Source organism: Sprattus sprattus (assembly GCF_963457725.1).
Source record: "Sprattus sprattus genome assembly, chromosome: 5".
Classification (NCBI taxonomy): domain Eukaryota; kingdom Metazoa; phylum Chordata; class Actinopteri; order Clupeiformes; family Clupeidae; genus Sprattus; species Sprattus sprattus.
In genome coordinates, this window is record NC_137924.1 from 7,034,463 (window position 1) to 7,048,091 (window position 13,629).

Genomic DNA, 13,629 nt, shown 5'->3' on the forward strand with positions numbered 1-13,629 from the left:
ATATAGATTTCACACCAATTTCTATTTGTTACGTAAAAAAACAACCTTTTCAAACAGCTGTACTGGTTTGTATTCTACACAAAGCATCAACCGTAGCCTGATGTGATTGTGTGGTTATAGCTGCTGGAATTGGTAACACTTCAGGCCTTTAGCAATTCCTTTATTTACAAAAAAAGCATGTGTCAAACGATAAAAATACATTTTTATGAATCATACACGTACTGACAAGTTCTTTTCTATTTATGCAAAAAAAATATTTACATCTCCCGTTCACTTACACAGACTGATTCTTATTTATATGTTAATTCTTGTGCTTTGACAAATCTGTTAAACACAAACCCCCCCCCCTGTGATTCATTGAGGAAAAAGAGCCCTGGTAGGGATTTGACAGCGATTAAAAGGTAGTTGCGATCTCTGCCAGTGTTGTGACTGGGAGGATGTTCTGGTGGCGTTCCTGCTGGTCCTCGGCCCTGGCGGCCTGGCGCTCCCTCTTCTGGTGGGTGCTGTAAGGAGGTAGTGTGCCTGCCCTACAGAATGTCTCTGCTGATCCCCTGTTGTAGCCCGATTCTTTCCAGGACTGGGGATTAGCATGGGTATTACTATATGCTGGTGCTTGGGAAAAGCCTATTGTGTATGCGTTCCCTGGGGTGGCATGGATGCTGTGGGTTGGTATTACACCGTATCTGCTCTGCCAATCCACACTGAGAGTGTTTGCCAAGTGAAAAGAATCTGGAACAGAGAAAAAGAAAAAAAAAACGTTGAAATTTACATCAGGCCCAAGCTTGGAGGAGCAGTGATTATAAGTCTTGGATACATGTGTGTGTGTGTACCTTTTGCCCATGGCTGAAATGTTGAGAGGGTTCTTCTGAGTCCTTCCCCACTCATGTCAGAGTCACTGTCATTGAAGTCGCTGTCACCTTTGCCGCTGTCCTTCACGCTCAGTTGGTCTGTGTTGCCTGCGCCACTGTGGATCCAATCTAACATGTTAGCCCCCTGCATCTGTGTGTCAGCGTATTGATGTTCTGAGTAACAAATACTATATGGGCCAGCACAGAAAAATCTGATTTGTTAGATCCAGGAAATTGTGCCAGCAGCAGTAAGGGGAGTTAATGCCACACGTACAGTGTCTCAGTGTTTCTAAATGGATTAAGACTTTCACAAAAGTTGGTAGATTATTGAATCTAACATAGTTTTGAAACCTTTGTAAAAAATTCATTTTGGACCTCACCTTGAGAGACACAGAGTTCTCTCACACTTTTCATATCATAACAGGACAATAAAGCTGCTAAAGTAGCTCACTTTTGCATTACTGGCCATGAAAAATATGAATAAGTCTATAAAGTTATCAAGACTTTTACCTTCTTTGCAAATTGTATTTGTCGTCTTGCCATACTGCCGTTCCTTCAAAGGACCTTGACGTTAGAAAAACCTGTGTGTGATAACATAAATGAATAGGTACATTAATATGAGATCATATAGTCAGTGGTCGTAGATGTAGGTTCAAATACTGATTGTTCGCAGTGACCTCACCCTTGAGTTCAAGTCATTGCTTTTGTCTTCATACAGACAGGACTCATCATGTGTGGACATCTTCCCATGGTGGAGGTAATGTTTTGGGCCGCCATATACGTTTGGCTCTGAGGCGTTGTACACGGTTAAGGATGTGCTACCAAACAAGCCATGACGCTTCCTCTTCGACTTGGAAGTGTAGTTTCTTGATTTTTGTCGAAGCTTACAGACGATTGTCATAGTCACCACTGAAATCAGCAGCACAATGCAGCCCCCACCAACAAATGTTATCACTGTTGAAGTCACATCCAAGTTGAATTCTTCACGATCATCATTCACTGAAATGACATACTGGTCATTCAAGGCTGGAATATCTGTTATAACAAACCGGATGGAGGACATGCTTAAGAGTGGGGGTCTGCCATTGTCTCTCACTTGGATCTTAATATCCAGGGCTTCATCACAGGGGCGATTCAATTTTTGCTTCAAAACGACCTTGCCAGTGTGTTTGTCAACAGAGAAAATCTTTTGATCACCCTCCAACATTTCAAAGCTTAGTCTGCTGTTTTCACCATCGTCCTCATCGTCAGCTTTGACCCAAAGTAGAACATGCCCAGAAGGTGCATTTAAAGGAATGGGAACTTCGGTGCTGTCATTTTGGAAGTCTGGATAGGTAAAATATGGGTAGTTGTCATTTTGATCGATGATCTTTATCCGGACTAAAGTCGTGCTGGATAGTGAGGGTGAGCCACTGTCACTAGCCTGAACAGTCAACTCAATCTGCTGGACACTTTCATAATCAAATGACCTTAAACTGTACAATGATCCTGAAAATGGGTCGACTGATACAAATGTTGTTATTGGGTCACCATCCAAAACATGACTTTCTACAAGTTCATATGTTACTTTAGCATTTTTACCAGCATCAAGATCAGTAGCCAGAACTGAAGTGATGAAGGAACCAGGAATGTTATTTTCCACGACGGACACTTCATAAAGTGATTTGTTGAAAAGTGGGGTGTTGTCATTCTCGTCAGTAACCCTTATTGTGTAATGCTTCACGGATTTGAAGGGAGGTGATCCAAAATCTTCAGCCTCCACAGTTAGATTATATTCAGCAATTGTTTCTCTGTCTAAAATCGTGGTGGTTACAATCATTAGGGTGTCACCGTAGGCTTGCTGAAGTTTGAAGTGCTGGTGGCCATGCAAGCTGCTGCGCACATAGCCGTTGGAACCAGAGTCTCTGTCCGAGGTGCTGATCAACGCGACAAAACTCTCCTTGGCCGCCGCCTCTGTGATGAAAGCGATACCGTCACTGGCTGAAGTCATTGGCTTAATGTTTATTTCTGGCGCGTTATCATTCACATCTAGTATCTCCACTGTAACTCTACACGTGGATGGCACAGAGTTGGCACCCAAATCAGAAGCCTTAATGTTGAGTTCGTATGACCTTTTCTTTTCGAAGTCAACCATTTCTTTCAAAGTCACAGACCCAGAAAGAGGGTCCATTTTAAATATTCGCGTAATTTCGGAAGAAGGTTCATCGACGAATCCATACACTACTTCACCGTTGATACCTGCATCTGGGTCAAACGCATGGACTTTCAGAACACCAAATTCAACTGGTGAATCCTCGTACAGCTCGACTTTTAAAGAATTGTGCTCAAACGCGGGACTGTTGTCATTGAAGTCCAGAACTTTGATCAAAACTTTTGTTGTCCCTGTCCTTGGTGGGTTTCCACCATCGGAAGCTGTCACTTCAACGGTGTATGAGTCCTCTATCTCCCTGTCCAGTCTTTTCACTAACACCAGTTCAGCAATTTTAACGCCGTCCTCACTCGAGCGCACTTCGATGCCAAAATGGCTGTTGTGAGAGATACGGTAACTTTGGATGTAATTGTTGCCAACATCCTTGTCAACTGCTATATCCAACGGGAATCGCGAATCCAATGGGGCATTCTCCAAAATGTCTAATACCGTTTCATTTGCTGGGAATTGTGGTGAGTTGTCGTTAATGTCTTTTACCTCGATTTCCACGTGAATTAGCTGAAACTTTTCATTGGAAAAAGTGATGACATCGAACGTGACGAGGCACCGTGGTGACTGTCGGCACAGTTGTTCACGGTCAATGGTCTCTCCTACAGTTAAAAGTCCGTCTATCTGCCGCATTTGAATCAAGGTCGAGTCCGATTCTTGCATAAATCTGAAGGCAGTCTCAGGGTCCTCCGCCGGGTCAATCTGCAAATCCCGAGACAGATTCCCAATCTCAGTGCCTGGTGCGTCTTCCTCATATGTGAAATACTTCGTCGTTGTACAGTGAACTATACTGACAAACAACACAAGCAGTATGGTTTTCTTTAAAAACTCCATTTCTGAGAATATATAAAGAAACACATTTGAAAAGAAAAAGGCAAGCGGCGCAAGTTAACTACACAGGGGTTGACATAGTTCTTGACAAGTAATCTGCTGCTCACTCTGGCTTGACCGCTGGTATCAAATGGATATAAGTCATGACTTATGCAAATAGGCTACCCGGCAGACCAATGATCTTCACTCGGCCTACCACATGGTGCTAGTTCCATCGCTGGGGTCACAGTCACTTGAACTGAAACGCAACAAGGCGGCTGGTGTTCTGAGGTTGCACCTTTTGTTTAAAAGAAAACTAATTATTTGCATTTGACAACATCAAATTGCTGTTTGTATTCCATTTATGTTAGCCATACACAAGTCACAAAACTGTACTTGTTAATAAAAACGCCATATAGAGAAATATGAAACTATGATCTCACATAGAGAATAGCTTAGCCTACTTGCCTAAAGTTCTCTGTATTAGCTGTATTCTTTCCTGGTTGGGTGTATTTAAACAGCCATGAATGAACTGTCAAAAAAGGTGTTCTCTGTTTCTTTTAAAGTTTCCCTTCAAATTTAGTTTTTTAATAAACGGACATATTTTACACAGGTAGGCCACTGCATTGAGTATTTCTGATAGAATGCTTCGATATCAGACGGTCGAGCAACACAAGCATTGTGTTAAGTTACTGTTAATCTGTCTGATCTTCTCCACACCAGTTTGCTATTTGAAGGTGTCAACAGCCTGTTTCCAGACACGGTCCTCTGTCTGAGAACCTAATCAGCCTGTCTAGAGGAGGTGAGAATCATGTTTTTAAGATCTAATTTTACCAGTATTTGGTAAAAATATCCTCCTGCAGGTTAGGACCTCACCCTAACCCTACTAAGGCCATTATAGTGCAGGTCAGTGATTACTTGTGACATTTCAGCGAGTACTTTAAGGACAGAAACCCACCGTGTGGTAAGTTTGTGTGGTCAGGAGACGACTGCAGCGTAGTCTTCTCAAAGGTATAATTCAACTTACGGGAGGCTAGACTTATGAAGGCTCCCATCTTCCATGGAGAACAAACATTTTCACTGTGTCAAAACAATGTAGGTTGGCGATTGGTTTACCCATCCCATCTGCAAAGAAACATCAAAAAAGGGGCCACGCATAGGTCAGTCTGTGATTTCCATCTCTAAAGGCGCCACTTCATGGCCATTGTTTGAGAAAATTGTGTTAATTTAAATGCAGCAGAGTCCGCTTTCATCAGTGGGGCTTCTTTGCTTGTATTTGCATAGGCAAACAGAGAGTAATGGATTGTATTGGTGTCAGTAGCACATGAATACAAAGAAAACTGAGTTTTACATAATTGTGGAAATGTTATATATTCTCCCATGAGGACACTGGGGATGTTGCCACCTAGAAATAAAAACGGAACATGGAAGCTTGCTCTCTCTGCTTTTATGCATCAAAACATTAGTAGCGTTCTGCTGTCATGCATTGGGAAAGCTAAGCCTATGGGACCTCCATAAATCAACAAGATAAACAAGTCGGAGAACTGAGAGGCTGGTGGGGTTTCTGTGTGGAAAAACTAATCTTTGTTTTTCTAATGCTGTTTCATGGGAAATAAATGCTCTATGAAATAGACAGCGATTAGAGATTACACCACCACACAGTGGACACAGAGGGCTGGAATGTGTAGTTAGTTCATTAATGATAAGGACAGTTTGATTCTTTAAAGATAAGGGTGAGCACACAGTCAGATCTCTTATCAGCAATTACAATTCTGTCAGCTCACTCAGAGTCTGTGAAAAGCAGTGGCAAAGGGTGGTATAAGCTTGTCTTGAGACGCTTGCTTAATCTTTGACCAATCATGAAATTGGAAAAAAAAATGTAGCATTTTGTTTTCTAGCAAGTTGTTATACATTGTTATCAGCATAGCAGTAGTGTAGATAGTGGTGTGTGCCATAATAGTAGTGTACATAGTGTTGTGTGCCATAGCAGAAGTGTTCATAGCAGTGTGTGCCATAGCAAACATGTGGCTGTCTGTAGCGCTGGTGATTAACCAGAGACCATTATGAAGAGAGGAAGAGATTTCCAAACACACAGCCCCAACATGCTGGGTGTCCAAATCCAGGATTTTAGGGCTCATGTGAAGTAGTTTGAGGGATAATGCTTAACAATTAGACCACATGAGTTGTTTGCGTGTAAGAGGATTTGAAGGCAGTCCTCTGAGTTTCTGAGAGGCTTACTTCTCATCTTATCGTCTTATCTTGGATGCAGGTACCACGGCCTTATTTTGGTATCAACATGAATACAAACACGTGCAAAAATACATATATGGGCTTCACAATGAAGGCTACACATCAAGCACAGGCAGAAGAAGGGACTTAGTCACTTGCCAATGCAAATGTGTAGAGATAGCTTTAATTTTATACACCTGTCTTGAATAGGTCTTTAAATTAAATAACGAAAGCGAAAAAACAATGTAATAACTTGCACCAATAATATTTTACACAGCAGAAAATGTTTATTTCATACTCAAAGGGGAATGGAATTGAAATGGAATGATGCTTGATTGCCACTTAAGGGGGTGATTAAACCAGATCACAGATTCATTAAGGCGCGTGGTGACTGTAAGAGTATTACTGCGTGATAACAAGACACACCATCTGTTGAATTAACGAGATCTTTTTCGGTAATTAAAGACAGGAGGATTTGCCAGACAGCATCTGAAGTACGTACATCAGTTCTCTTGAAATGTCTTTTCATACATTTCACAAGAAGAGGCCATATTAAAGCACTTCACAAACATGTATGCCCCCCACACTCATATTCTATAAATTCATGCTTGACAGTGGTGTAGTGGTCCTTGGAGAAGTGGGTATACTCTTAATTTTTTTTAAGTAGCCCATACAGCACAGGACAAACGCCCTGTTTTGAGAAGTGGGTATACTCAATGCTGACTGAAAAATAAGTGGGTATACTCTGTATACCTGCGTATACCCAGGACTACACCACTGATGTTTGAATGCTCAAAGAAAGAGGTTTGTAATACCAGTCTGCCATGTGATGACACAGTGGGTCAAATTACAATTCATGTTTTCACTGCAACCGCTTTGGTATCTCCCGCCATTCTGCCACAAGTATAGACCCACACAACTCTATTGTGCGTTGAAGAAATCTAGTTGAATACACATATCTCCACATATCACTCATTGTGCTTATTCCACAACTCAGTGATGATCACATTTAAGAACGCAGTATGTTTTCAAGTGTCAGTTTTAGTCCTTTCCTTTCCGTCCTGAACTGTCTCTTGCTTTCTATCTGTCCTCAGTGACTTCTGTCTCCCTTACACTGACCCTAAGTCAACTCAAAAGTAGCCGTATATGTTGGCACTTAAGGGTTAACCACGGGTCATGTGTAACACTTACAGGGAGGTGCCATTTAATTTAGTGTTTAACTGTCAGCTGAGGCTTAGCGTCCCAGCTTTGAGGAACTGTTTGGCTTTGTGTCAGATGGGTAGCGTGGCGGGGAGCAGATGTGCAGGTGACGGATGATCAGCCCAATCTGTGCTCTCTGTGGTATTAGCTTCTTAAGTCATGCTAGAGACGTCTCACCCAACTGCTTAGCCCAAACAGTTGGCCTAGTTGTAGACCGAGGCTTTTTACCTAATTAACACATGTGTGTGTGCATTCATGTTTGCATGTGTGTTTCTCCCAGTGTTGAAATGTGTGCATTAGCTCAGATCAGCCTGACGCGGCGCTGCCAAGAGTGCCAATGGAAAAACCCCAGAGGGGGGGTTGGGTTTTTCTTAGCCAGATCAGTGGCATAGCTGCAGTTCCATGGAGTGATTGGAGGAGAGGTTGCAACTTCTTTATGCAAGGGCTTACATTTCACAGTTAGACGTCTATTTAGATCACAAAAGGAACTAATTAATCTGTGGAGTTCCAACTGTACCTACACCACGAATCAGCATTGTCGAGGGAAAATGGGAAAAGATTTGCTAAGCAAAGAGCAATTATTGTAATGAAATGCATGACATATTTCACAAAGACCATGTTATTCATCTTTTCATGAAATATTAATTAGTCTATTAGGATACACTTGAATCATAAACAGATTGCCTGTAATTGGCTCTCGATGGGTTTATCATAGCTTGAATCCAGAGCAATCTCATGTGCAATAGATGCACATTTGGAATGTATGTGATAAATAACCCCCCCCCCCCCCCCACACACCCACCTATCCCCCTAGCCCAAGTCTATTTTGGCACAGAGAAAGACAAGACATGAGTTTGGTGTACTTTTGTATAAGTCATTTAAGAACCACGGCAAGATCAAAAGACACATTTGCATGTAGAGATAAATCATGTCTGCTTGATTTTCTGCCACCCCCAGACTCCCAGCATGGTTTGAACCCTGCCATCTTCAAACACTGGCAGCCATCTTCTCTTCTTGAATTGTGTCCCTTACAGAACAGACTGACCATTAGGGGGGAAAACAAGAAAGACTGAATTGCCATTCGGAAGGCATGCCAGGCAGGCACTAACACATCAGATTGGCAAGTGCCAAAGTGTCTTACTGCATTCACATGGAAGGATTTGTATCTGCTTAAACCAATGAGATTTTAAGATTTGTCTTTTTCACAGTGCTGTGTTTCTGTGTGTGTGTGTGTGTGTGTGTGTGTGACTGCCTGTGTGTGTGTGTGTCTGTGTGTGTGTGTGTGTCTGTGTGTGTGTGTGTGTGTGTGCGTGCGTGCGTGCGTGCGTGCGTGCGTGCGTGCATGCATGCGTGCGTGCGTGCGTGCGTGCGTGCGTGCGTGTGTGTGTGTGTGTATGTGTGTGTGCTGTGTTTCTGTGGTTTGTTTTGCTTGACCAATTAGTGGTTTTGGGCATTCTGGCTAAATCTCAGGAGACATCGCCATCTACAGGCCACAGATCACCCAGCGTGTCACACAGATTAATATTGATCAATCTATTACAGGGCGCTGAGCCATTCAGTTGTCATACAGAGATTGCGTATCAATCAGTTCAAACAATGACAGAAACACTCATCATATGTATTGATTTGGCATATTACTGAATCCATGCAGTGTATTTTCATTGCCTGAAAGCTTTGTGTGAGACTCAATTAGTCAAGCTGTTCATTTTGGCAGTACTCAATTATTGGGCTCTTCAGAGAATTGGCCTCTGCCTGATCAACATCTAAAATTAAATCCTATTCTCCTGCCACAAATATGAGAGTCACTATGCAGGCTGAAGAAAAAAACTGGAACAATTTCATGTTGACTGAACTCGAAACAGGAACACTTGGAACCAAGTCTGTGTTTAAGGAAGTAAGCGCGAGTATGGCACCAAGTCTGTGTTTATGGAAGTAAGCGCGAGTATGGCACCAAGTCTGTGTTTATGGAAGTAAGCGCGAGTATGGCACCAAGTCTGTGTTTATGGAAGTAAGCGCGAGTATGCAAGTTGTGCAGGCTTTATACTCAATGTGTGTCACAGAATTGTTTCAATCCAATTATGTTAACTATATGTCGTGCTTTCAGTGGGCTTTCATTTGCGGCAAGTAAAACAGTAGAAACCTTAAATGAAATATAATAAAAAATATCTAAAAATCTTAGTAAATATGAGTGATAGAGATTCACATGCGCTCGTTTATTTGGTTCATTTTTTAAACTAGTCTATGCAAAAGGTCATCTGGGGACAGACTCATGTCACATACTGTAACTCAGTCTGTCAGTCTGTGCCATATGGGCTCTAGTATTCAGAATGATTACCTTATCTCCTATGAGTGGTGTACAGGCAGGCAGGGAGGCACAGTGAGTGTGTGTATGTGAGTGTGTGTATGTGAGTGTGAGAGTGAGTGTGTCTTTTTATGAAAGGTAATTTGCATATGTAAGAAATCTCAAATTCTACTTTCCTTTGATCTGCAGGTATATTCTTCCTTTTTTTTCACCCTCTCCTATGCAGAACTCCAACAGCAGTTCTGAATGACTTAAATCTTTTATGCTTCAGTGCAGTAATTTCCTCTTGAATGCTATCAGCAATTGATGTGAATAGCCCCTAATTTACAGGGAGATGTATTTGGCTCAGTGCTGGTTGGCTGTGCTTCTCTCTCCCCAGCACCTGTCTGCATTCTCACTCACACACACACACACACACACACACACACACACACACACACAAACACACACACACACACACACACACAGAACCTGTCTGCATTCTGACTGACCCCAGACCTGACAGCTCCCACATTAGCGGGCACCCGCCGTGATTGTCAAACAAAACAAACAAATCACTTCTACACACACACACACACACACACACACACACACACACACACGCACACAAACTCACACACACACACACACAGACACAAACGCACACACACACAGACACACACACACACACACACACACACACACACATACACACACACACACACACACACACACACACACACACACACACACACACACACACACACACTATATCCATGTGGGAGGGAGCAATGGCAGCAGTGTTTTTGTGTGATGCACAATGGCCGTGATTTCAGTGATCTCATTCAAAAAAAAAAAAAATACAAAAAGTGTTTCTGTCAGTAGATGGCAGTAGTGAGAGGGCAAGCCATTAGAAATGCACTGTCCTTTGTTCCAAAACATCTTCCAGCATGTCAGGCTTTAAGGTGTGTTGTATGAATACATTTTGTACCTTTAATCCTTTACATCAAGGCATGTGAATCAGAGAACCTTAGTGCTAAGCTGTTTTTTTTTTTAGTTTGAGTTAAAGCAAATGTTTAGTTGACACAAATCTGTACGTGCCTAAAGCTAAGACTAATATAGTGCACAATATAGAAAAGAAGAATATATAAAAGAATGTTTTCAAGGTGTATTTGTGGTATGAGCAAGTGATTCACTTCACTTCAAAATCAGATATTTCCAACTTTGGCGTCCAATCTAATAAACAGATGAATCAATAAATACATTGACAAAAATAAATCCAGCTTCTCCACCTCTAAAGGTTACTGCTATTTTTCAGCACTGGTAATGGATGTAGTACAGAGGGGAGTGAAAAGGATGGCAATCTTTCTGAATCCTGAGGTGCGGATAATGTTTCTTCAGCACTGCAAGAGATATCAGCCTCCATTACGGGGCTGAGTCACCGGGTAAACAGGAATTGTCCTGTTGTGCACAGGTTAATCAGATCCCTGCACTGTTATGGGAGGCAGCCATTTCAAAAAAGGACTCTCTGAATAGAGTCAGCTTTGGCTGGAAAAGAACACAAGCCTCTATCTGCTCTTGAGGAAATAAGACCAGATAAAATGAGGCACTGGCAAACTGTTTAAGAGATATTCCATCCTCACCAGTTTCTGCAAAGGGCCTCTGTCCAGATCTGGGTAATTAATTGTCTCAGATTAAGAAATTCTATGTTCTCCCCTTGTGTAATCTGCCCCAAGTCTGCTCGGTGTGTCATCAAGGGCAAATAAGCTAAGCTAACTGATTTTTAAAGTATGGATTTAATTTCATGTGGTGGCCACTGGCTAGCAGAGTGGGATCTATCAAATTGGCCAGAGCTTTTTAAAGTTCTTAAGGCTCAGCAAGTTCAGTGACATTGGACACCCAAGGTTTAAATTAGCATAATCACTTTCACTGCAAGCTCTTCAGACCCCGATGATCCACGATGAGTCCTTAAATCTGTTAGTCTAACTGGAACTAACTGGGAACAGGCTGCTTCCTCGCACACACATATACACACACACACACACACACACACACACACACACACACACACACTTTTTATACACACTTAAATAATTATACAGTGATCTGGAGAGAAGTTTGTCAACAGACCCCTCAATGGCACTCTATGCCAGGAGGTATTTAAGCAGCGTGGATGAAGTGAATTGGAAAATCTCATTTCCATATCCAGGATGAAAGACACACTTGGGCAGAAGGTGTTTTTTTTTCAAACTGGATTGTCAGAACAATCATGGCAGTGCCCTGCTGAGGGCACTCACAACCCCCTCCAACCCCCCCCCCCCCCCCTTCCCTCCCCCGTACCCCCCCACCCTCGTCCGTGCGCTTTACTGTATTTCATGTCTTCAGCATGATTCTTTGTCTTTGTCGCTGTCACACAATACCAAATAATACACGACAAAGAGCAACCAATCACGGTGTCAGCTTGCTTCTTCTCAGGAGGTGAAATGGAGCACTGTAGATTGGGGTAGATGGGAGCTCATCCGCCTGGGAAGGCAGTCCATCTAGGAGAAGGACAGCTCTGATTTAAAACCTCCACTACCCTGTGGATAGATCCAGTCATGGAAAAGGCTTCAGGAGTAAACCTCGAGACTACATGAAGAGTCCTATAACATTGTTCTGGCAGCTCCCTTGATTGGATAACGGGGGGAGGGTTGGGGGTGTGTGCTACATGGGCAACAGCCTGTCCTCCTTTTCATATCGCCCACGCTACTGTACACACCACTCACCTACAAACCTACGCCTACACACCTACACATGCAAAAAAAAAAAAAAATCTCTGGAGAGGTCACTACAGCTTCGCCTGTAGACAACACTGGGAATATCATATCATATCACTCGACTGGCATAAGGTGCGCCTGGCCAGGGGATGCCCCCGGTGTTTCGGAGGTGGTCAGGAGAACAGCTGTCATAAACTAGAAGCACAAGAGACGGTATGTGGGTGTCGCCACCCTCCAGGAAAGCCAGTTGGCTGACTCTGGCACACTCCTGGAAGGACTACCATTCTTCTTACAAGGAAAGGGCTGTTCAGTATTCTGCCTGGCGCTGTGCCAACAAGTAATGGACACAGCTCAGTGTTGACATCCAAATAGCCGTTGAGAGAGAGAGAGTTCAAGAGCGAGTTTGGACTGTCATGCCATGCCAAGGGACGAAAACGGCTGAAAACTAGCTAACCAAGCTAATTCCGGTGCATTTACATTTTCTGGGAAATGTTTATCAATGTACACTGCCCCTTTTCAAATAAACTTATAAATAAGAAAATAAAAAAAAGACTAGTCCAGAACAAGACAGTTCCCCTCGATCCCTTTCTTGAAGAAATGATCAAGGACAAAGTTCAGGAATACGTCTCCCCCCTCAGCTCCGTAGAGAACACTGTGTTCCCCTCAGCCCTTCATGCCATCGAGTGCCTGCCGACCTTGGGCAAGAGTTTGATGCAGAGCCGACAATAGAGGAGCTCAGAAAAGCCATGGACAGCTCGGCCCCAGCTAAAGACACTGAGGGGTTCCCCCAGCCCTGATCAAGCACTGAGGGGTTCCCCCAGCCCTGATCAAGCACTGAGGGGTTCCCCCAGTCCTGATCAAGCACTGAGGGGTTCCCCCAGCCCTGATCAAGCACTGAGGGGCTCCCCCAGTCCTGATCAAGCACTGAGGGGCTCCCCCAGTCCTGATCAAGCACTGAGGGGTTCCCCCAGTCCTGATCAAGCACTGAGGGGTTCCCCCAGCCCTGATCAAGCACTGAGGGGTTCCCCCAGTCCTGATCAAGCACTGAGGGGTTCCCCCAGCCCTGATCAAGCACTGAGGGGCTCCCCCAGTCCTGATCAAGCACTGAGGGGTTCCCCCAGTCCTGATCAAGCACTGAGGGGTTCCCCCAGCCCTGATCAAGCACTGAGGGGTTCCCCCAGTCCTGATCAAGCACTGAGGGGTTCCCCCAGCCCTGATCAAGCACTGAGGGGCTCCCCCAGTCCTGATCAAGCACTGAGGGGCTCCCCCAGTCCTGATCAAGCACTGAGGGGTTCCCCCAGTCCTGAT

General features: G+C 43.6%; 1 protein-coding gene across 1 annotated transcript; it reads right to left on the reverse strand.

Annotated features, from left to right (window-relative positions):
- Positions 1–394: 394 nt before the first annotated feature.
- On the reverse strand, positions 395–3,879 carry LOC308365247 (protocadherin 8; the record flags this gene model as incomplete). The annotated part of the gene is made up of 4 exons (XM_080838624.1): positions 395–729; positions 831–964; positions 1,359–1,429; positions 1,531–3,879. 4 exons carry the CDS (start codon positions 3,877–3,879, stop codon positions 395–397), a joined length of 2,889 nt encoding a protein of 962 aa, XP_080694750.1.
- Positions 3,880–13,629: the final 9,750 nt, after the last annotated feature.